We start from the raw sequence: 20,119 nt of genomic DNA on the forward strand, positions 1-20,119 counted from the left end.
TTTGTTTGTTTATTTGTTTTTTTTGAGGAAAAGAGGGAGAGGCTTTACACCCAAATCCATATCCTGTCCACCCAGCTACAGCTCCGCTATGTCTCAGGGAGGTTCCTGGAGTTTAGGAGTGTCAGAATAATATCGTCATTTCCAACTAAGGAGCAACAATGACTCATATTACAGTAATGGTAAGATGAATACCAAGGATATATGTCAAATTTAACAAGAGCCTGAAAGCCACAAGCTTGATGTCTATTTCCACAGACTCAAAAGACAAGGCAGTGTATGGAAATAAATATATTGATCTTTTAATTAATTGTTGACATTTAACCACTATTGAATAATTACGTTGACAATTAAATATTTGTTTGTTCCTACTGCCTGGTGTTTCATTTTGTCCATCTTATAAATGTCAATCACTTTAATTTATACTAACTCTTGCCTAATGTCTAACTCTTTCATAATAGTGCCTGATTTCCCTGTGATAATAACCATCAGCTGGAGGTTTAAAGGTTATTTAGTAGCTACCACATCAGCGTTTGTAACAATAAAGTGTGAATACAACAGGCAGGAATCTGTGGGCAGTGGTGTCAGTCATGAGCGTCTCCTCCTCTGTGTCACCGTCTGCGTCAAGACAGTCAGAGAGGACCTGTCAAGCGAGAGGAGCCACCTGTAAGTATTTCCGGTTTCGGTGGGCTGCTAAATACAAAATTTGGCTTCGATAAATATCAGCGGTAACTGTTTGAACTGGGGGAATAACGTTGATAAAGACGTTTGTTTAAGCGGGTGTACCTTCGGTTTGGTTATCTTGGTCTTTTTCAATGTTTAGACCGAGCCACGTTGTTTGGGTAGACTTTACATCAATGGCAGCGCAGCGTGCTGTTTGATTCGGTTGAAACGCTGCTGCTGCATTAAGAGGTGGAGTGTCAAACTTACTACACCCGTAGTTTGTGTGAAATCTGCTACATAAATAGCAAATGAGGAATAACCTGGTGGCTGTGCTAACCAGTTCGTAGTCCAGTATTGTTCGAGCTTTAACGAGGAGGGGGGGTGAACCATCTTGTCACCGCCTGTGTCTTTGGCGGCTCCCAGCTCACACTGCTGCTACTGTGCAGCTTCACGTAAACACAGAGCGATACACAATGCTCAGCTGGCCGGACCGCCGACAGCACTCAGCGTAACTTCGCGTCAATTTCAGCCTTCATTTCCAGCTGGTATGCTGTCTTCTACTTCGTGGTGAGTAACTAACGAAAAGTCGTCCTATTGTGTCACTAATGAGTTTATACAGTGACCTCATCGTATTGTATGATCATCATTTCGCAGTTGCTATGTTTGTCCACAACTGTCTAAATTAGTGTGACTACTCCGCCGTGAGCACTATTTTTACTTGTATTTACGTTGCTGCTCAAACGTTACTGTTATTTGTAAGTAGAGAGAGCAGCTATGTGAAGGACGGGGGGGGTCCGGGGAGGCAGCAGAGGAAGTTTGTTGGGGTTTAGACGGGGACTGACAGGGGGACCAGTGTTGTCGCCGAGGGTTGAGGAGGTCAGCTGCCTAATTACTGTTATTACGCCAAACAGGAAACGACTCCCGCACTGCTCCGATGAAACCTCGGGCTGACACCGCTGCTACATTCCTGCGGGGATTTAAAGTGCGCTTGAACACAATAGTTAAATTACGGTCAGCACGTTGTGCGTCCTTCTAGTTTTTCTCCAACACTTTGCCACTCGAAAAACTCCTTAGTTCGTTAATCCAGCCTACACTCGTCGCTGTCCTGCTCCGCACGCACACGTACGAGCACTGCGCTGCTGCTGCTGCTGCTGCTGCTGCTGCTTTGAACCTTTAAATTATTGATGTGGACACCCACATGTACAGTCTTTCTACTCTGTCTGATGGTAAAAGCAACGCATGGGATGCGATTGGGAAAGGGACAGCAACACTGCAATGCAGCTTTAATAAGAAATGATCTGTCTTTTGTTTTTTGTTTTTTTGTTTTTTTGTTTTTTTTTTAAAAAGGCATGCAGATGTGTTTTCAGATTTACTCCTTGCTTTATACCTAAGAGTCTGTGTAGCAGAGGTAAACAGTGAAATGGCACAATAAGCTGTCTCTTGTTTCACCTCTTATTTGCTGAGGGATCCAGGAAGTTACTCACCAAGTGCACACTCACACACACTCACACACACTCTCACACACACACACACAAACTCTGTACGGTCTATGATCCAGGTTATGACCACACACAAACACTGGCTTTAAACGACTTGCTAAGAAAAGACAATAAGAGGTCACTTGTCTTTATGGATGCTTGCCTTATCTCCTGTCACTGTTCAATTTTCTATTGACCATTCGTGTTTGTTACCTGTAAATCAACTTACAGTGGAAGTGATAAATGCTTAAACTCCCCAAACTGTCATATTTAGTAGTTCTATGATATTAAGAGAATGCCTGAGTTTCAAATTGCTGCCTTGACAATATTTCAATATGCCAACTTGTAAATTGTGCAACAACCGAGAGAATTCATCAAGAAAATATTCAGCAGATTAATAAGATTAAATTACTTCAGCCCTTATCCAAACAATTGCAATTAATAGTTTTTTCACATATTGCAAAATTGTCATGGACTATGTTGGAATAAACTAATAACAGATTTTAGTCTTTAACAACATTGCTTAGATTTTTTGTTTTATCCCATAACTGTAAAACGCCCAGCTAAAGCTTGGAACGCTAAAATTACTCATGTTTGGCTGTAGTTTCCACGTTTGCATCCAAAAATAGCAGCCACTTGAACCATTTCAACCCCCAACCCTTAGCGTGCAGCCATTGGACGGTCCATTTCCACATATTCTTCACAAAAAAACTTGAGGAATCATTGGAATGTTAATTACTCTGCAGGGAAAAGGAAAAGAGCAGTTGATTTATTTTTTTTTTTACTCCCTCAAGTGCTCAGCTGGTTATAGGCAAAAGTAGGATTTCAGTATAATTCCTATCAAGATATATAGTCATTAGCCTAAACAAACTTGTGGCCTGGAACCGGCTCGACCAGCAGAGCTGCAGCTTTTAATGTGAACAAGCTCTCATTCCTCCAGTTGTCATTTAAAAAAGATGTTTAATTTGCCTGTGCGTGAACAAACAGAAGAAGACACATTGCTGGTGCTGTGTTGCTGAATAGTTTTTTGTGTTATTAGCTTATCGAGTTACATAATGGCTTTTCTTATGTTCCACAGTAAGGAATGCTGAAATGAGTCCTGCTCTGAAGCCACAGAATGCATCAATTGTTATTTGCCTCTTAGGGTATTGATCTGTGCATTTATTACCATGGTATGATAAATATTTAACCCACTGTTTTTCTTTGTGTTCATGTAGAATGTATATCAACCACCAGAGCCAAACAATGAGAGTTATCCTCAAGAGAAAGTTTGCAGAGGTGGATGATGACCCATGTTACTCTTCCTCCTCTCCCCCATCCTCCCTCTCCTCCCCTGCGTCCTCAGGGTGGGAGTCAGACGGGGAGAGCAGTTCCTCTGGTAACCAGGATTTCTCTCCCCACAGCCCTTCTTTACCAACCATTTTACCTAGTAAGTCTTCAACCAACCAACAACCACTGTTTTCTTCTCCACACTTTCAAATAATGCAAACCTCTTCCTTATCTGCAATGTTTTATGGGAGTGTCTCTTATCACCTAGCTGCAGCACTGTCATGACTTGCTGATATGAAAATGCTAAGTTTATAGGGCCGTTCGAGATAATGCACAGAGAATTATTCGCCTCTGGACTGTCTGTCCAGTTGTGTAGACAAATCATTTGCCTGAGCAATAGCACGTTGTGGAATCAATTTGAATAGCAAGGTCCCTTTAAACAAGTCATATCAAATGGCCTTACTCAGATACCACAAAGCTGCACACAATCTGCAGAATCTGCAGGTACCTTTGTATATGCTAAAACCTAATGTATTACAGTTTCAGGCTTGTGCAGACAGTGCCCCAGTGTGGAGTTTTTCTAGAGAAACAGGGCATCTGACACAAGCATGGTCAGCTGGTCTCTTGTTTACTGACTTTGGAACTAGAGTTCAGCCTCAGTTATGCATGAAGGTCAAACAATTTGTTGAAAGCAAACATTTAAACCAAACTAACCATAGTGGTAGAAAGAGTCTAATTACATTCCAATAAACCTCAAATAAACAACACCTTGATTCACCTCTTGTCCTGTTTGCTGTTGTTCTGTTTAATAGAGCCATTTGTTAGTATTTCCTCTGCACATTATGTTCACTGTAGTGCACCACCTACTGGCCAGCCATAGACCTACAGAACCCAAAGCCTGAGTCCTAGTAGCTGTCATAAACATCTGTGATTAGTATCTAGGAATACCTTCTACAGCCTAGTACTTTCAAATACAATAACTAACAATCTGCCATTTCTGGATTTACCAGTTGTGACAGACATTAAACATGTTAATGTTCTCAAAGTATTTTTTATATTACCACTTGTTATAGATTTAAATGACTTAAAACCTGATAGTGATGTACTTGTTGTATTTGTCTCATGTTTTGTATTTCTTTTTCTTACCCAATCAGTTCAGTCCATCCTGAAGAAGCCCAAACTTAAAGGTGCACAGAGCAATGTGCGCTTTGACCAGGTGACGGTGTTCAGTTTCCCACGCTGCCAGGGCTTCACCAGTGTGCCCAGACGTGGAGGAGCCACCCTCGGCATGGTCCAGAGACACAGCGCTATCCAAAGGTACACAGTGGCAGAACATGCACTGGAACAACAGCACAGGCGCAGAGTGAGGCTCCAAGAACGGCTAAGAGAAGAGAGGTTCAAGGCCTTTAAATACAAGGTAAGTACACTTTATTTCTACATTAGTTTAAATTGATTGTGTTTTCAGTATTCTTCTTACTTCATCTGTTGTTTTAATTCCAGTTGATCACCAGTGGGGCCATTGATCAGCAAGAAGCAGACAGGCTCACGGTAGATCAAGTCCCAAATGAAGACGGTGCCATCCACATCAGCGATGTCGAGGTGGAGGATGGAGGTCTCTTCAAGCCGTACTCCTCTAAACAGAGGCAGGCGCTCCTCCAGGCAGCGGGGGTGAAGCGTATCGACAGGGAGGAGAAGAGGCAGCTTCACGCCCTGCGACTCTCCAGAGAGGCCTGTGGATGCAACTGCCAAGGCTTTTGTGAGCCAGAGACCTGTGCATGCAGCCTGGCAGGCATCAAGTGCCAGGTACGACTAATTTTTACTTCAACTGAAACACACTGCACAACAACATTCCACCTGAGAAATGTGAGGGCTTTATTTACTACATCTAGACAAACTGAAATGTGAAAATGTATATTTGTATTTCTGGTTAAACATCTTTTGTCATATTATGAAGAAATGTAATGACTAAATGTCTGTCTGACAACAATATACAAAGTAGACTGTCTCTAACTGTGATCAATACATGTGTGCATATATTTAAATTAATTGCTGATAAATAGACAGCAGCATTTACAAAACTGCATAAGTACTAAATAAAAAGAGTAATGCAAAGTCAAATAAAAGCACGTTAGCTTGTATTACTAGTGTTGCTATTAAATAGCTTGTCCACCAGAGAGTGCTGTGATTCCACTGCTGGTAATGCACTATTAGATGGTTGACCACATTTCAAAAGAGCTCTCTATTCCTGGGGAGAAAGCAGAAGAAATGAAGATGTGCACACTGAGAAATATAAATGACTGTGAAAACTGCTTCAGCCACTCGCTGTGCCCAATCAAAGAGGGCTGGTAAAACTATTCAAATGAATTTGAATAGTTTGATTGATTTTGCCTTTAATTGTGCATATAATCTTTTGATTTATATGCTAAAAACACAATTTACCTGCATTTGTCTTATAGTGATAACCATTACATCAGGGTGTCAGTAGTCTGTAGAGTATTCAAGTCCATAGCATTCATTTTTTTCTTGTGCTGTCTTTCACTCACAGATGGACCGCTTAAGCTTCCCATGTGGCTGCTCTAAAGATGGCTGTGGAAACACTCAGGGACGCGTTGAGTTTGACTCCAGACGTGTGCAGACCCATTACATCCACACTATCATGAGACTTGGACTGGAGGGACAACTTCAGGCTAAAGCACTGAGCCTAGAGGATGAAACAGAACTGCCAGAGGACCTGGTAGAGTTTGACAACCAAGATCAGAGCCTTGAGGTGCAGAAAGGACAGGATAAAAGCTGCCCCTTTGGGTTTACATTAGAAGAGGACTGTTCTTCTCTCACCATGCCCGTCTCGCCTTCCTTCCACTTCATTCCAGAGCGGTTAGTAGTGGAGGAGAACAGCTGCAGCAGCGACATGACTGACTCCTCCAGCACCTCCTCTGACTCGGATACAGGAGCATGTGCCAATGGGGGTCAGAATCTCCTTAATTTTGACAGAGGATTGTCCTGTTCTCTTAGCATCTGTGCCTCTGAAAACGATAACTGCTCTATGTGCAGTCAAGTGAGGCACATAGGTGACCCAGTGATGCAGCACTCTACTGCTACTCGCAGCACAACTACTGACAGTGTGGGACCACTTACAGCCAACACATTCACAGACAATATAAGCAGGACCTCGCTGACCGACTGTCTTGATGAGAATGCTAATCAAACTAGAGACTTCTTTGACAATGACTCTCTTGAGGACTTCCCAGCCACGCCCTCTCCCACTGTGGACTACTCTGTAGGCACATACATGGACTTGAGTCTGTCCTCTGACTCCGACTTGGAGTTCTTTGATAGTGACTACCCCTCTGGACCACTGCACAGCTCTTTTAAAGGACACAGGCATCCGGACAGATTTCACAATATCCAGCTGTTTAGCTCTGTTAGTTTGCCACAGTATGAATCAAGCGCCTACCTCCTCGAGTCTCTGATTGGTATCACTGAACCGAGCCCAGAATAGGCTTATTCAGTCACCACCAATCAGTTTTTGTAGGTGATTCAAGAAACTCTTGTGTCATAGCAAATAGATGTAAAGAGCACTGTTTAATGCATTTGTAAGAATATTTCAATGTGAATGAATGCTTAAATATTTTTTCCTCTTTATCTGGACATTTTTCAGTTGCTTTAAAATAATTTGCCTTTGTTTCAGATAAACCACACTTGAGTAATATAATTTCAGTTTTGCTTTTTATTCCATGAGTCTATGTAATGATCTGCCACTTTATTAAATGTCCTTTTATGCCACGGCCACTGAAAATATTCAATTCTATTTGATAAAGGGTGTGCAGTATTTGTGACAGTAATGTTGCTATTTTACTGGCCCCTCACCGTGGAGTAAGTAGGATTATCCACTCACGGTTTCACAATCCAGGTTGTAAATTATTTTTGTAATATCTGACTGGCTCCTGTTTGTATGTTTAAAATATCTTTGTATTTGAGCAATGAAATAAATTTTTTAATTTATTTATTCACTGCCTTCATGCTTTTTCAATTAATATTCAGTTTGCATTCATCGTCTTATCTTTGGAATCGCGTAGAGACCAAGAGTAGGTGGGCAGACATGAAGTAGTTAAAGCAAAAGTAAAGTTGACGAAGATAATGATGGTTCACTGTTCAGTTTGGGTGTATATCTGTATACAACCCGTTGTCAGTTTAATAGGTACGCTAACCAATTAAACCCACATGCAAAGTTTATGATGTTTTGGAGGATGTTGTTTGATTTTTTTGAGCTGTTCAAAAGGATTATAATTAAACATAACACTTCACAATTACCTTAATTAAATAATTACGTAACTACTGTCAAATAAGAATACTGAAATGAGATGAAACGCAATATCAATTTAGGCATTCATTTCCCATCATTGTGTTTTTCACCTCTAAACATCTGTGGTCCCTCTGTGAAGGCACACAGTCAATGTCACAGTAAAGACAGCATATGAACAAAATGCACTGTTTATGGTCACTGAAAGTAGATACTTATATTTAGATCACTAGATTTATTTAGTTTGATTTGAAAAGCAACATTAGTAGTAGCAATGGTATTCATGTGAGGCGTTCCTTATTAATATAATATAATATCAGATCTACTTTTAGCACTGCACAAACAGCTACATAATGCTAATCTGGTCTTCTACAGTCTTGTAATAAATCCTACTTCCATAACGCCATGTGTTAGATTGTTGTTAAATCTACTTTAAATCAGTTTGTTGTTCCAAAAAATATGTGGATTTTAAATGATCGCTGATGACGACCGCGCATGCTCCGTATGTGCGTGCCAGTGTTCGGTAGCAGCGACGTTCGATTGTTTTGGACTACAGACAAGATGGCCGCGGACTGTCAACTGTGATAATCACCCTCACACTTTTGTTATTTTCTGTTAATATTCATAATTGAACGTTACTTAAAGAAATGGGGCTATCACAGAGTTCTGAAGTATCCGAAGGAGGAACGTATGGATACCATGTCCACGGCGTAAGACCGAGTTTGCTTTGAATTTGGTGCAGCACGTAACGTTACAGCAGCTAATCAAGAAATGTTACAGTATGCTAACAGCTAGCCTAGCGTCAGCTAAGTAGTGTCTGCGGAGTCACCGCTGAAACCCGATGAGGTGGCACTGTTTCGACATAATAACACAAGAGAAACTTTGTTTGCGCGTTTATTTATTTTTTTTGTAGGAAATAATAATAAAGCTTGGAAGTTATCAAAAGCATAAGTCTTCCAAAAACCAGGAATCCACAGAGCTATTGCAGTGTCCAATGTTTTCTTTCTATATGAAATCATTGCATGTAGCTAATGCTTAAACTAAAATAATGAAGTATAACAGAACACGTTTCCTTTCCATGTTTTTTTTTCTATGTAAAAATATAGCGACTGCTGCTACAATAAAAAACGTTAAGTGTAAGTCGATTAACTGATTTATCGATCGAGTGAGTTGAAGCAAAAATCCTAAACATCAACTGGTTCATGCTTCTTTAGCAGCTTTTCTATGTCTGATTAAAATATAATACTTCTACATTTTGAAGAGTATGTTGTGCAGTCAGATTGAAGCGCTTGGGTCTGGGAGTTACGTTATAGTGTATTGTATTGTATTATACATTCTGATTGTTCATTCCTTTTATTGTGTTTAATATTACCAAATTACAAATAATCTACATGTAAAAAGTTTTGTCTGTGTTGGTTTTGACAGGTGCAGCCGAATTCTCCTGCAGAAAAAGCTGGACTACAGCCATTCTTTGACTTCATTCTGTCTCTGGACAATAAAAGACTTGTAAGTACAAAATCTGTATTACTGATGTCACTCAGCACAAGGTGGTCATAATTAAAGTACACACACCTACAGAACAGATGTATTAAATAGTTTATTTTCTCTTTTATTACACTAGAACGAGGAGAATGATCTGCTGAAGGAGCTCCTGAAGGCGCACATGGAGAGAGCAGTGAAGATGGAGGTGTACAGCACTAAAACCATGAGGGTTCGTGAGCTGGAGGTGGTGCCCAGTAACGTGTGGGGAGGGCAGGGCCTGCTAGGTGCCAGTGTTCGCTTCTGCAGCTACCAAGGAGCCAATGAAAATGTCTGGCATGTTCTGGTAAGCTGCTTCATCTGGAACTAGGAAAACACATTGATGTGACTCTGATATCAGCCTTGTCACTGCCTACTTTTATATTTTCTTCGCTTTTTTCTCCCGAGGATGTGGAGGCCAGTTCACCTGCTGCGCTGGCAGGGCTTCAGCCCCACTGTGATTACATTGTTGGAGCAGACCAGGTGTTGCAAGATGTAAGACATTTTTATTATCATCATCATCATTTTTGCATGTTGTGCTACAAGTCTGAAAACATGCTGGATTTTCTTTGAATGTGCACCTACAGTATGAAGGTTTCTTTGAAAAATTATGATCAGAGTTTCTGATTTCCAGTCAGAAGACTTCTTCTCACTGATTGAGGCCCATGAAGGCAAGCCCCTGAAGCTGCTGGTGTACAACACACAAACAGACGCCTGCAGAGAGGTGGTGGTCACACCAAATGGAGCATGGGGAGGAGAAGGCAGGTAGGTGACAATACACATGAAGATTTCTCTGTGCAGACTACTGATTTCTTTCAAATTCACCCCTTTTCCTTCAGACTCTTTAGACTAATTGAGATAATGAATCCCTATTGTGTAAGGTTTTTTTTAATGATTGAAAGGCTAAACAAAATCAGCCATCTACAATGTAAATGAATGTAGGAGTGTGTTAAGGGCTATATTTTAAAGAGATTAATAGTTAATACTTAAAGATTAAAGAATTTCCCCATTGTGGGATGAATAAAGTCTATCTTATCTTTTCTTATCTTATCTTATATGCAGCATTATTTTATATGTTGTGAATTGTGTCAAATTAATAACAGTGATGTTGTAATATGAAACAGTAAAAAATAAAAAGCTATAACAATGGTTTCCTCTTAGTTTGGGTTGTGGGATTGGTTATGGCTACCTGCACCGAATTCCTGGAAATCCTGAAGTATCAGCAGCGAAGCATCCCACCCCTGTTCCAGAGGAGAAGCCCTCTCCAAGCCTGCTGACAGATGGATACATGGAGGTACATTTCCACTAGTGTCAAACTGTCAAAAGATTCTGTTAAGAGCTACACTATTGTATGCAGAGACAATAGCAGTCACTTTTGTTTCCAGGCACCTTTGATGGCACCTTCGAGCCAAAGTGAAGATGTGTTAGACCTGGAGCAAGTCACCCTCCAGGAAACTCCTCTACCTCCACCCATTCAGCGAGTCATGGACCCCGGTCAGTTCACATGTGCAGTGTTTTAAGATGATAATGACCTGTAGTCTGTGTGAAAATCTTATGTGCGTGTATATTTGTGTTGGCTTTGCCAGGTTTCTCAGACTCTGAAGTGGCAGCGATGAATCCGGATGCTGCAGATCTGTTAGACAGGCTGGATGTGTCCACATCGTCCATCGACATGACCCACACTTCTCTGGCTATGCATGAGGAGAAGGACAGTGAAATCTCTGGCGTTGGTGAGTTAACACACAGCAGTTCAGATAAGTCTCCTGGAGCTTTCATGTGTAGACTCAAGTTAATTAAGACTGTATTTGACTTTCTGTTGTACAGAGGAGCTGGAGGACAGTGTATTGCTGTCATCATCCGGAGGCAACCAGCCTGAGCCACAAGAGCTGAACTCCTGGGCAGCAAAGGACTTCACCTCTGCTGTTGCTTCTGCTGACATTTTGTCCGATTCAGGCGTCCCAGCTATAGAACCATCTCACCTGGTCACACAGTCCACGCACCTACAAAGTTTCAACATCGAGTCTAGCGGTAGTCCAAGTCCACCTATGGGTGTGTTGTCCGTAGAGTCCCTTGACCCTCGTGAGTCCTGTACATTAGCTGAAGACTTTCCCCCACCCCTCCTATCCCCAACTGTTGATGGGTTAGTTGCAGAGGATTCTCTTGCTCAGGTTGTCGAGGATGCAGCAGGACCGGCGCAGGAGTTTGCAGAGTATCGGGATGTGTCTCCCGTTCACCAGTGCAGCCACGAGGGTGATGAGGAGGAAGAAGAGCAACATCTCGAGTAAGCTTGTATCGGGGCGTACAGAAAAGACTAAGGGAAGTTGATAATCACTTGAGCTTTTTAAAGAAACTCTATCTAGAAAGTGCAGGACAGACAGAGAGAAATGTTCTGAATAGATGCTGGTAGTTACATAAATGTACTGCTCTGTCATCAGCAGCAGGGCCGTAGTTACACTACAGGAACCCTCTACAGCATTAGTATACCGGTAGAAAAATATTTTATGACAATGTAGGAATATCCTATTTGTTTTTATGTGAGAATTTAAAGTTATTGCTAATTTATGAACCAAAAGGCAACGTTTTAAACATTTTTCTTTTTCTTTGGTTATACGGGTGACAACACTTTGCTTCTTAGACACTAATATAGTTACTTGAACATTTCCAAAGACATAAACACACGTATTTACTACAGCAAAGCACAGTTGCGCCCTGATGTCCATAACACTATTCACGATTTCAAAGCTGTTGATCACATGGTGCAGGTGTCATATCTGATGTCAGTGTGCTTTGAAGAAGCATTTTACAAATAACGATTTCCCAAATTGTTTTTAAACTAGCATGATTCTGAATTTCTGAAGTGTTTAGTTAAAAGTTAAATACTTGCACAGCTTGAATTATACCCCCCACATCTCATTTACATCCAACTTATAAACTATGCAACAGTAGACTGAAGTACTTCCTGGGAGTTGACGGGTGATGCATTTATAATGTAAATCTAATAGATGTCAAGCCTTCTGATCTGTGTAAGAAGTCTGGTAACACAATCCATAATCCTGCTGTTGAGGAATATATCTGTTGGGTTTTTTTTTTTTCCTAGGGGGCTTCTTAATGTTTTTCTCTGTCAAAGTAGGTGCTAGTGTGTAAAATAAGGAAAAGTATTTTTGCAGGTTTTTTTAAATCAATGAATTGTACGTTTTATTAGGAATGAGTGCAGAGTCTTTGATGAATGTCAGATGGGTGATTTTTTTGATGGTTCAACAATCATATTACTTGAAAAAAAAAGAAATTGTCCCTTGTGTTTCTTATTTCACACTCAACAGCTTGAACACATTACAACTCAACATCCACTTATAATTGCCATAAATCTTGTTAAACCATTCCAATTTATTTCTTTGAATGCCTAAAATATACATATTTCACACATTATTACAACAAGGGATATTGCAGTGTTATGGCCTAATTACGGTACCCATTCTGGTTTTGGCCAATTGGAGCTCACTCGATGCGTCCACACTATGGCATTACACACACTCCTGATGGCAAAATTAATTCCATAAAAGTTACAATGGAAAGGATCTGTCATACTGCTAGGTGAACACACCCAAGACCGAAATGGGTATTAATGTTTATTTCACGCAGGTGAGTTCCCCACAGTGGTCGAATAATCCTTTGTTATCTTGGATGTGATTCCTCTTCAAGTTATATTTATGTTTCATTGATGAAATATACATTAAGAACAGCCCTCGATGTCAAAGTCACTGCTTATGAGCCAAGCACAGAGCGAGTAAGCGTGAATTATTAAAGATATATACCTTATATATAATTTCCCGATTGCTAAGACAACTTAGACAACTACTAACATTCTTAAGAGTAAATTGCCATTTCTGGGTTGTAGTGAAAACAACAAATGCAATTTTTGAACATCCAAGTCCAAATTACCTCCATGACCATGAATGTGCTTGATGGATTTGAAATATAACAGGTTTTTAAGTAAACTGTACAACAGCAAAAATAAAACTGCTCCAAAACCAAAAGGAAAAAAAAAAAAAGTCACTTAAATCAAAAATGTTGTACACATATTTACAAAATAAGAACATTCAGTCCATTGAGAACAGAACAGCTAAAAAGAAAAAGACAAAGACAAGTGCTTCTGTCAATGAGGTTCAAGCTCTGCAAAAATTAGATGTCTAAGTCAAGGTTAAATTCAAGTTAAAATGTTGACAACAGAACAGATGAGGACCGCTTCGAGGGACTGTGACATTACCCAGAGACCAAGTGTACTCCCTGAACCGGTGACACTGCTGAGACAGGTGGAGTGTTTGTAGAACAAAGACAGTTTCTGGAATGTACTAGAACAGTCTACTACATCCACACACACACACACACACACACCCACACACCACACACCCACACACACACACACACACACACACACGCTCTCTCTCTCTCTGACACAAACATGTACTGTAATTTCAGTTGCTTCAAAACAAAATGCCAATCAGGAGGAAACAAACATAGCAGTCAAAGGTGTTTAAAACTGGTGAATTCTGGAGACAACTGAGTCCAATCTTCCAACTGCAAAAAAACAAAAACAAAACAAAAAAAACAGACCACTTATCTCCAGGCATCTCTTGGCAGCTCCAGCCTGTTCTGGTCAGTTCCCTATGATACACCACGAGCCACATCCTCACTTTTTTTTTTTCTCTTACTGGATTCTCATTGATACTGCGACTCTTGACCACACAATGGGGTTGAGGGTACTACATGTCAGAGGTGAGTGGGGATTGGCAAATGACGAAGAGTTCTTGTTTTAAAAATTACGATTTTTCACGTGGACTTCTGCCTATAGTGAAGCGTCAAGTCCCCTCCGCTCTTCCAGATAAAATGTTTAACTGTTCGCAGGTCCATGTTGGGATCTAGAACCTGGTTCAGAGACACGAAAAAAATTAAGGTTAATAAAATTACATACATGATAGGACGTGCAGGATGTCCTAGCAAAGACTGTGCGCCCACCTGGTCTTGACACATTAATTCGATCTTCTCCTCGGCTAGCATGGCCATGTCCTCCTCCTTCTCCTGCTCCCCGGGCTTATCATTGGCTGAGGAGCTGGTGGTCTGCGACTCGTTGTCCAGGTTGATGATCTTCTCATAAACATGCTCCATCACCTTTCTCACTTGGAGCATGTCACTGGCCGAGAGACGGTCCCTGAACAGAACAGACACAGCAGGTAAAGTCGGTTCTTAAAACACAGGCTGCAATGCAGTAATGCAACATTCACCATGTAGAAATCAACTTGGATTTACACAAACACAAAATAAAAACTTCAATTCTAGCCTTTTAAACGTTTAAAACTCACTTCTTTAGAGTTTTTGCACCAGAGGAAGAATGAGGCTGGAGGTAGAATGGGATTTTGTTGAACTTCGGCATATTTTTCTGAAATAAATAGAGACATGAGTCAGCTTCTCAAAATGAAAGGAGATACAGATACACAATATGGAATCCACACTTACATACAGTGTGTTTTGTGTTGTACATTAAATTTTAAATGGATAGAACTGCAATTTTTAATTACTCAAATACCCGTAACAATTAAATGAAACCATTAGCAAATTAAAAACAAAAAAAAGGGAAAAAAAAAAAAAAAAATCAAGAAATGTCTTATTAATCAAAGAAACGTCACTGGGAAACGCTCGGCAGTTTCACTTTCAAGGCAAGGCAAGTGAAACCTTACAAGAAAACGAGAGCAAATGTCTCAAATAAACATTGATAGGACAGAGAAATAGCCAATCTTAGCTTGGCTATGAGCATCTGTCACATACCAATCACATAATGGTTTCTCCAAACACAGATTCCTGATTGGCAGATCATGTCGTTTTGTCACAAACATTTAGCCGCCAGTGTGGAGGATAGTCCTCTGAGAATTACATGGCAAATGGAAAATATGCCCACATTTAACTCATGGTGATTTCAGACCCTGAATGTAAGTAAAAGTTAGCAGTGACAGAATATGGAAATGTAAAGGGGAAAAAAAAAAAAAAAAAAGAGAACTTAATAAAGATTTCAGTTTTCTCAGAGGTGAAGTTAAAGAGACTAGCAGATAAGAAACTCCAACTCCGTCACATATTTTCAATAAAATGTGCCTTATCTATGTAAATAAAAAGATAATAAACAGCCATAATACTCACATCTACAGTTATATCAATGACCCACTGTGGGACTGTCTCGTTCAGCAGCATGGATTCAGTCTCTCCACCTGAATCTCTACATAGCAACCTGTAAAACACAACACAAAATATCAGGAGCTGCAATCAATGAGTCAACATTTGGCTATGACAAGACTCAAAGCAGGTCTCTCAATTTACACTGAAGACCTGTTGAAACTCTACCTGAATAGAGTTCTGCCTCCTGCTTCCCCAAAGATGACTGGCGTGTGTGGTGGCACCTGGAAATATCCATTTCCCTTCTGGACTCTGTTCTCCTGCTCGCCATTCACTGTGGGCACGACAACACAATGCGACTCAGTGATTAAATATCCCACGCTGAAGCATGCATGATGCACGAATTTGGTTTTAGGATAATTTCTCAGTAAACAGCAGGTGAACAGGTAAGAGGCAGAACGTCTGCTTACCGTGGTTCACCTCGTTCTCTTCTTCGTCCATGGGGTTGATGCGAGTCCTGGGCCAGAACTCCAGCAACGCCTGCAGCAGCAGTCCACCCAGGTTCACTGCAGAGACAAATATAAAGTTAGAGCCTCAGCTCATAAGTATATCTTATTTATCTTAACAGTACATCAAATGTGATTAGGCAGGATGTCTTACACTTTGGGTCAGATCCATCAGAGCTGGAAAACCCAGCATCCTTTGCAGACACCCATGCAGCAAAGCAGTCGCTCTCATCCAGAGTGATGGTGAGCATCTAATAAGCAAAAAGCAAAATACAGTCATGCAACAATAAAAACTCTTTATCAGAAACCGGAAAGATTTTTGAACAACAAAAACAAGTGTATTCCTAAATAAATAAAACGTTTTTATTTGAGGTTATTCACTTACCCCAGTTTTCAGATCAACAGAGAACCAGTTTGGCACATAGACCATTTTGAAACGCTTTTTAATCTCTTCATCAAACTCTACTTTCCCCAAATCTTCACCCTTGCAAGCCTAAAATGTTAAATACATATATGTATTGTTAGAGTATAAACCAAAGATAACAAACAGATTCACTATGGCATGGACATAATAACAATAAATACAATTGCACTCAAACACAATTATTAAGCCTGCAACTACAATGTGGAGTTCACCTTTAGGACGTCCCAGAAAGCCACATTGTTGTTGGTATCTTTGGTCAGTATGTGTCTCTTGTCGTTCAGTATGTGGCACTGGATAATACTGGCACCTCCTGCAAATACAACCAACAATTTCACTTTAAAAAAAAACATATTCCAGAAATTGTGAAAAAACAAACAAACAAACAAACAAAACAGAACATAAATAGATTTGAAACAAGTTTACCCTTGATGACTTGTTCTGGCTGAGTACACAGTGGTGTCAGAGGAGTACTGCAGTCATTGTCGTACTCCCCTGATGATCTGAAGTTGTGCATTCCCTTTAGAGACTGTGAAATAATCAAATAAATAAATAAAAAATAGTGATTATCCTGGATTTTAATAGTTGCATCCACGTGCTTCCTGAAATTAATAGCTGTGATCAAAGTAATTTAATTTATTTTTTGTGTATCACCCACAACATCCAAAGCTGCTTTAAGGTTTCACATGAATTACAGGAGGATTACAGCTGAACAGCATTAGGTGTGTTGTTGCATTGCCGATCAACCCAGGATCTCAGAGAGGTGACACGCATGCTTACCCATTTATTAACGGATGACTTGGTGGTGGAGACCCAGATTGCTGGAGGTGGGTCAGCAGATCTGTCCAGTTCCATCTGAGCAAATGAGAAATACAGCAAAAGGTTGAATGACTCCAAATGGCTGGTCAGGGACGATGCCAGGGATATTACTCTGACATGTTTGTTCCTTGGTACGCTAAAAAACGAAACGAAAAATATGGTACGCTACAACTTTAGCATAGCTGCCACTGCTAACGAAGCAACAAAAAGCATGCACATAAGTAATGCCTTAACAGTAACATGTCCCCAAAGGTTTTTTGTCTGATTAAACAGAAAGAAAAGTAACGTGTATTAGAAAACCCACCAGTTGAAAGCATTACAGACAATACCTGTAATGTCAAATAATACATTTAGAGTAACACCAATAGCACACAACAGGATAGTTTTAAGTATAATGACTCCTTACTTTGAGAACCGGGGCCTTCTCCTCACAGATGAGCACACGGATGTCTGGGTTACGCAGGTCAGTGCAGTAGATCTTTTTGTCTCTGCCTCCAGAATAGACATGTGTAAAAGCCTCATTCACCTGCAGGGCCCACACCCCCTCGTCATGCACGCGGTAGGTGGCAATACACCTCTGCTGGCCAAGTGACCACAGGCGGATAGTCCCATCTGAACTGCCTGACAGGCACTGAAGGGTGAAGCAAACAGAAAGAGGCAGATTTAGAATCATAAAGTTTTGCTAAACAGCTGCCAACTGCTGTTTATTTCAGGCACGCCAACTGACCTGAGTGCCATCTCGATTCAGCAGCAACGATTTGACGTTGTCTGTGTGACCTTTTAGCTTCATTAGTTTTGCACATGTGCGGGGATCCCATACTCTCAGAACCTGAGACAGTAGGCAAAGGAGGAGACAAGAATGCGATCGCTCATTACATGCACTCAATGAATGAAAACTAATAAGGTAACGTTTAAATAAAAGTGTTCAAATGTTTCATAGAAACTGGATGTTTTTGTAAACACGGTTGAAATAACCTCATAAATGATGTTAGAGATGTTTAACATAAAGTGGCTCTGCTGCATGTTGACCTGCTGAACTCAGTGATCAACTTTAAACACAACGTGTTCTCCACCATAAATACTGTTATAACCAGTTATGTATATAATTTCTTATTTGCACCTAGTTTACTCTGTATCCTTTGTTGTGCACACATATTGCGGGATCCAAAAACCAGTAGGAACGAAACTAAGACAACAACCTCTCAACTCAGCAGTAAATCAAGAGTATTTTGCTTCAGATGTGGCCTTTTAATGAGGTAAAAATAATCCAAAGGTTGCCCTGATATGATTTAAAAGATGTTTTGAGTGTGTGCGTGTTTGTCATTGATGGGAACAGACCTTTTCTGTGGATCCAGACACAATGACTGTGCCCATTTGGTTCATAGCCAGACTATAGATAGAGTCCTTGTTCCCACTCAGTGACGAGGCTGTTGCAGACAAAACAGAGTAAGTCTACAGGTGCATAATTTCTCCCACAGAAAAAGCTAAGCCATTATAGAGACCTAGGTAACATATAGATGCAACAATAACAACAATCGGAACTAAAGGATGTAGGCCAGACAACTGTCAACAGAAGTAAGCACTTACTGGTGACGGTGTTGTTAGAAGCAGTGAGCGCTGTTAGTGTGTTCACATCCCAAAGAAAAATCTGCCGGTCCAGGCCTGCTGACGCCACCAGCTCCTTGTCTTTAGCGTAAGCCAAAGCTTTCACGTAATCCTTGTGTGTCCGTAACGTTGACATACAGAACCCTTTATGTGCATTCCATACTTTGACTGTTGTATCTGAAGAGGCAGATATCACTGTAAACAGAGCAGAAAGTCGGTGAGAACAGCCGAAATCCAAAGCAGTTAACTAATCTGAAAAAATATCTCTATTCTAAATAAAACAGCTGTAAGTGCTCAAACTTACATGTTTTCCCATTACAGCAGAGAACTATGTCATTAACCCAGTCAGTATGATGCTCCATGGAGGCAATGTACGGGTCCTGCTACAATGGCAGAAAAGTTAAATAAACATATTAGTGCATGTGACACTTCACTTCTTCAATCTATAATAATAAAACTGATTTTTTCTAATTGATTATGGGGATAAAAAGTTTTACTTTGTGCTGGTAGACACTCCATATCCGGATGATAGAGTCCCTCCCAGCAGTGAAGAGCCGGTTCAGCGCTGGGTCCAGCTGGAGTGCATTCACCCCATTTCGATTGTACTTCTCCACCTCATCTCTAATGACATAGGACACCTGAAACACAGTGAAAACAGTGAGCACGCAGCTACTTCCGTGTGTAAATTACGAAGCTTTAACCCGCTGATTTTCCTCAACCCGCACTGGAAGAATATTCAGTGTTAGCTAGGGAAACGTGTAGCCTAGCCAAACATACAACAGCCAAACAACACACAACACCCAATACGCATACATTGTGAATTAATTCCCTGTATTGTGGAGATTGAGTTCTTACGATGTGCTTTGATTTGGCAGCAATTTATATGACTGGGTGCTTTGCAGGACCACCGACATATATTTACGTATCCCCAGGAATTAGACCAAGCCCTGCTACCCTGCAGCTAGGCTATCGTTAACGCTAAATAAAGCCGCTAAAACAACACATGAATCGTCGGTATTAACGGACGAGCTCTGCAGTCACTTTCTAAAGCGTTTTGCACGTACTCGTATGTGAATCGTTAACCAAGCCTGTAGCCATTTAGACGCCAGCGTTAGCCGGGGACGCTAACAACTAACGTATGCTAAGCTAGCTGGGTTAGCCGGCTTCAGTGATCATGCCTCGTAACAGCAACGCTGTCTTTTGCGCGGTGTTTATGCTGTCCGTCAAGTATCCGCGATGCACTTTTTTGAGCCAAAAAACCTCAAGTTGCCGTTGTTAAACACTTAAACAGTAATGCAACTCCTTTAATTTACCTGTACTTTTCTCCGCCCAGCAGCATTTTGCCTGTGATGCGTGGCCATCTTGCATGTTGACAGTGAATTCA

General features: G+C 40.7%; 3 protein-coding genes across 3 annotated transcripts; 2 read left to right on the forward strand and 1 right to left on the reverse strand.

Moving 5' to 3' along the window:
* The first annotated feature begins 1,098 nt into the window (after positions 1 to 1,098).
* LOC113172381 (cysteine/serine-rich nuclear protein 2-like) lies at positions 1,099 to 7,409 on the forward strand. Its single transcript, XM_026375322.1, has 5 exons — positions 1,099 to 1,227; positions 3,356 to 3,567; positions 4,562 to 4,824; positions 4,908 to 5,210; positions 5,953 to 7,409. The coding sequence occupies exons 2-5, from the start codon at positions 3,357 to 3,359 to the stop codon at positions 6,904 to 6,906; spliced, it is 1,731 nt and encodes a 576-aa protein (XP_026231107.1). The 5' UTR covers positions 1,099 to 1,227; position 3,356; the 3' UTR covers positions 6,907 to 7,409.
* Positions 7,410 to 8,267: 858 nt separating this feature from the next.
* Positions 8,268 to 12,449, forward strand: LOC113171800 (Golgi reassembly-stacking protein 1). Its single transcript, XM_026374521.2, has 9 exons — positions 8,268 to 8,417; positions 9,133 to 9,213; positions 9,329 to 9,532; positions 9,634 to 9,720; positions 9,860 to 9,990; positions 10,387 to 10,519; positions 10,611 to 10,719; positions 10,812 to 10,955; positions 11,050 to 12,449. The coding sequence occupies exons 1-9, from the start codon at positions 8,355 to 8,357 to the stop codon at positions 11,508 to 11,510; spliced, it is 1,413 nt and encodes a 470-aa protein (XP_026230306.1). The 5' UTR covers positions 8,268 to 8,354; the 3' UTR covers positions 11,511 to 12,449.
* Positions 12,450 to 12,587: 138 nt separating this feature from the next.
* LOC113171799 (WD repeat-containing protein 48) lies at positions 12,588 to 20,119 on the reverse strand. The gene is made up of 18 exons (XM_026374520.1): positions 20,049 to 20,119; positions 19,233 to 19,373; positions 19,040 to 19,118; positions 18,718 to 18,930; positions 18,469 to 18,557; positions 17,858 to 17,959; positions 17,537 to 17,761; positions 17,092 to 17,166; positions 16,738 to 16,840; positions 16,527 to 16,624; positions 16,276 to 16,383; positions 16,045 to 16,141; positions 15,855 to 15,950; positions 15,613 to 15,718; positions 15,412 to 15,499; positions 14,583 to 14,659; positions 14,239 to 14,431; positions 12,588 to 14,148 (listed from the first exon to the last, which is right to left on the reverse strand). Exons 1-18 carry the CDS (start codon positions 20,094 to 20,096, stop codon positions 14,053 to 14,055), a joined length of 2,034 nt encoding a protein of 677 aa, XP_026230305.1. The 5' UTR covers positions 20,097 to 20,119; the 3' UTR covers positions 12,588 to 14,052.

This window comes from Anabas testudineus, chromosome 17 (genome assembly GCF_900324465.2).
Source record: "Anabas testudineus chromosome 17, fAnaTes1.2, whole genome shotgun sequence".
Taxonomy (NCBI): domain Eukaryota; kingdom Metazoa; phylum Chordata; class Actinopteri; order Anabantiformes; family Anabantidae; genus Anabas; species Anabas testudineus.

Bases quoted from the DNA above. Each gene is read 5' to 3' on its own strand.
- LOC113172381 (XM_026375322.1), top strand. From the start codon at position 3,357: ATGTATATCAACCACCAGAGCCAAACAATGAGAGTTATCCTCAAGAGA. The intron at 4,825-4,907 runs GTAAGTACACTT...TTTTAATTCCAG, and splicing joins TCAAGGCCTTTAAATACAAG to TTGATCACCAGTGGGGCCAT. The intron at 5,211-5,952 runs GTACGACTAATT...TTTCACTCACAG, and splicing joins TGGCAGGCATCAAGTGCCAG to ATGGACCGCTTAAGCTTCCC.
- LOC113171799 (XM_026374520.1), bottom strand. From the start codon at position 20,096: ATGGCCACGCATCACAGGCAAAATGCTGCTGGGCGGAGAAAAGTACAG. The intron at 19,119-19,232 runs GTAAAACTTTTT...CTGCCATTGTAG, and splicing joins GGAGTGTCTACCAGCACAAA to CAGGACCCGTACATTGCCTC. The intron at 18,558-18,717 runs GTAAGTGCTTAC...TGTCTGCAACAG, and splicing joins TTCTAACAACACCGTCACCA to CCTCGTCACTGAGTGGGAAC.
- LOC113171800 (XM_026374521.2), top strand. From the start codon at position 8,355: ATGGGGCTATCACAGAGTTCTGAAGTATCCGAAGGAGGAACGTATGGA. The intron at 10,520-10,610 runs GTACATTTCCAC...TTTTGTTTCCAG, and splicing joins TGACAGATGGATACATGGAG to GCACCTTTGATGGCACCTTC. The intron at 10,956-11,049 runs GTGAGTTAACAC...TCTGTTGTACAG, and splicing joins CAGTGAAATCTCTGGCGTTG to AGGAGCTGGAGGACAGTGTA.